Consider the following 986-nt stretch of genomic DNA (forward strand, 5'->3'; position numbering starts at 1 on the left):
TGTCACAGGCATCCCAGAGCCTGGAAACCACAGTCCACTGTCTGCTCCTTCGGTCAGGGAGCACCAGCATTAGATGCCTTGGAGATGAAGATGCAATCTGGAAATTCAGTCTGTGCAATGACATCAGTCATGTGGCTCCTTCGATGTCTGCCGTGCTAGAGTATGGAACAGCTTGTCCCAGTGAGTGAAGTAAGGTGCATAGTTCCATACAAACTTTTGGTGATGGAGGTCATGATGCCCTGGCCCCCCGCATAAGCCAAATGGCACAAGTCGGTGTGTGGACCAGGCAAAGTCATAGCCACAGTGATCTTCTACAGACAGGTAGATATGGATGATGAAGACAGCCATCTCAGTCAAAGGATGACACCCCAGCATCACTGGGCTGATATTAGCAAAGAACCCCAATGACAGCATCTCCCATGCGCCTGAGTACTGTGTTGCCAGGGCAAAGGTGGCAGTGTACTTGTGATGCGTCTTGTGGAAGGTCTTGTACAGCCAGGGGATCTTGTGATGAAGCAAGTGCCAGGCAAAATACTGGAAGTCAAAGAGGAGCAAGCAGGCAACGATGTCTAATACAACACGATGCAGCTGGGGTGCCAGGGATGGCAGGTGCACCGGTCTCCAGTACCAATAGGCAACACTCAGCGGGAATACAAAGACCAGATGACTGTAGACAGTGTGTGCCAAGCAGTGCAGCACCATGGCCAATGAGGGTCTGGATTTAGGCTGCACTTGGTAGTTCTTCAAGGCTGGTATTCTTAGACAGAGAATGTCCAGTGCCAGGTAAGGGAGACAGAAAGCTATGTAGACAGTGAATGCGAAAAGCACAGGATAGAAGGGGGATCTGATGATGTGCTCTTTAGATAGCACATAGTCCCAGACAGGTTGCAGAAAGAGTCCTGACTGTGCTGTTTCCCACATGTAGAGGGATGGAGTCATCAGTACACTGCTATTGTTCATTATGAATGAGCTGAGCACACACAGCC

The 986-nt window shown here is 50.1% G+C and overlaps 1 protein-coding gene across 1 annotated transcript; it reads right to left on the reverse strand.

Moving 5' to 3' along the window:
• Nucleotides 1-7: 7 nt before the first annotated feature.
• LOC108804259 (cholesterol 25-hydroxylase-like protein) lies at nt 8-959 on the reverse strand. The gene has a single exon (XM_018576001.1). It carries the CDS (start codon nt 937-939, stop codon nt 124-126), a length of 816 nt encoding a protein of 271 aa, XP_018431503.1. The 5' UTR covers nt 940-959; the 3' UTR covers nt 8-123.
• Between the last annotated feature and the right edge of the window lie 27 nt (nt 960-986).

This window comes from Nanorana parkeri, unplaced genomic scaffold, assembly GCF_000935625.1.
Source record: "Nanorana parkeri isolate BGI_ZX_2015 unplaced genomic scaffold, ASM93562v1 scaffold8503, whole genome shotgun sequence".
Lineage (NCBI taxonomy): Eukaryota > Metazoa > Chordata > Amphibia > Anura > Dicroglossidae > Nanorana > Nanorana parkeri.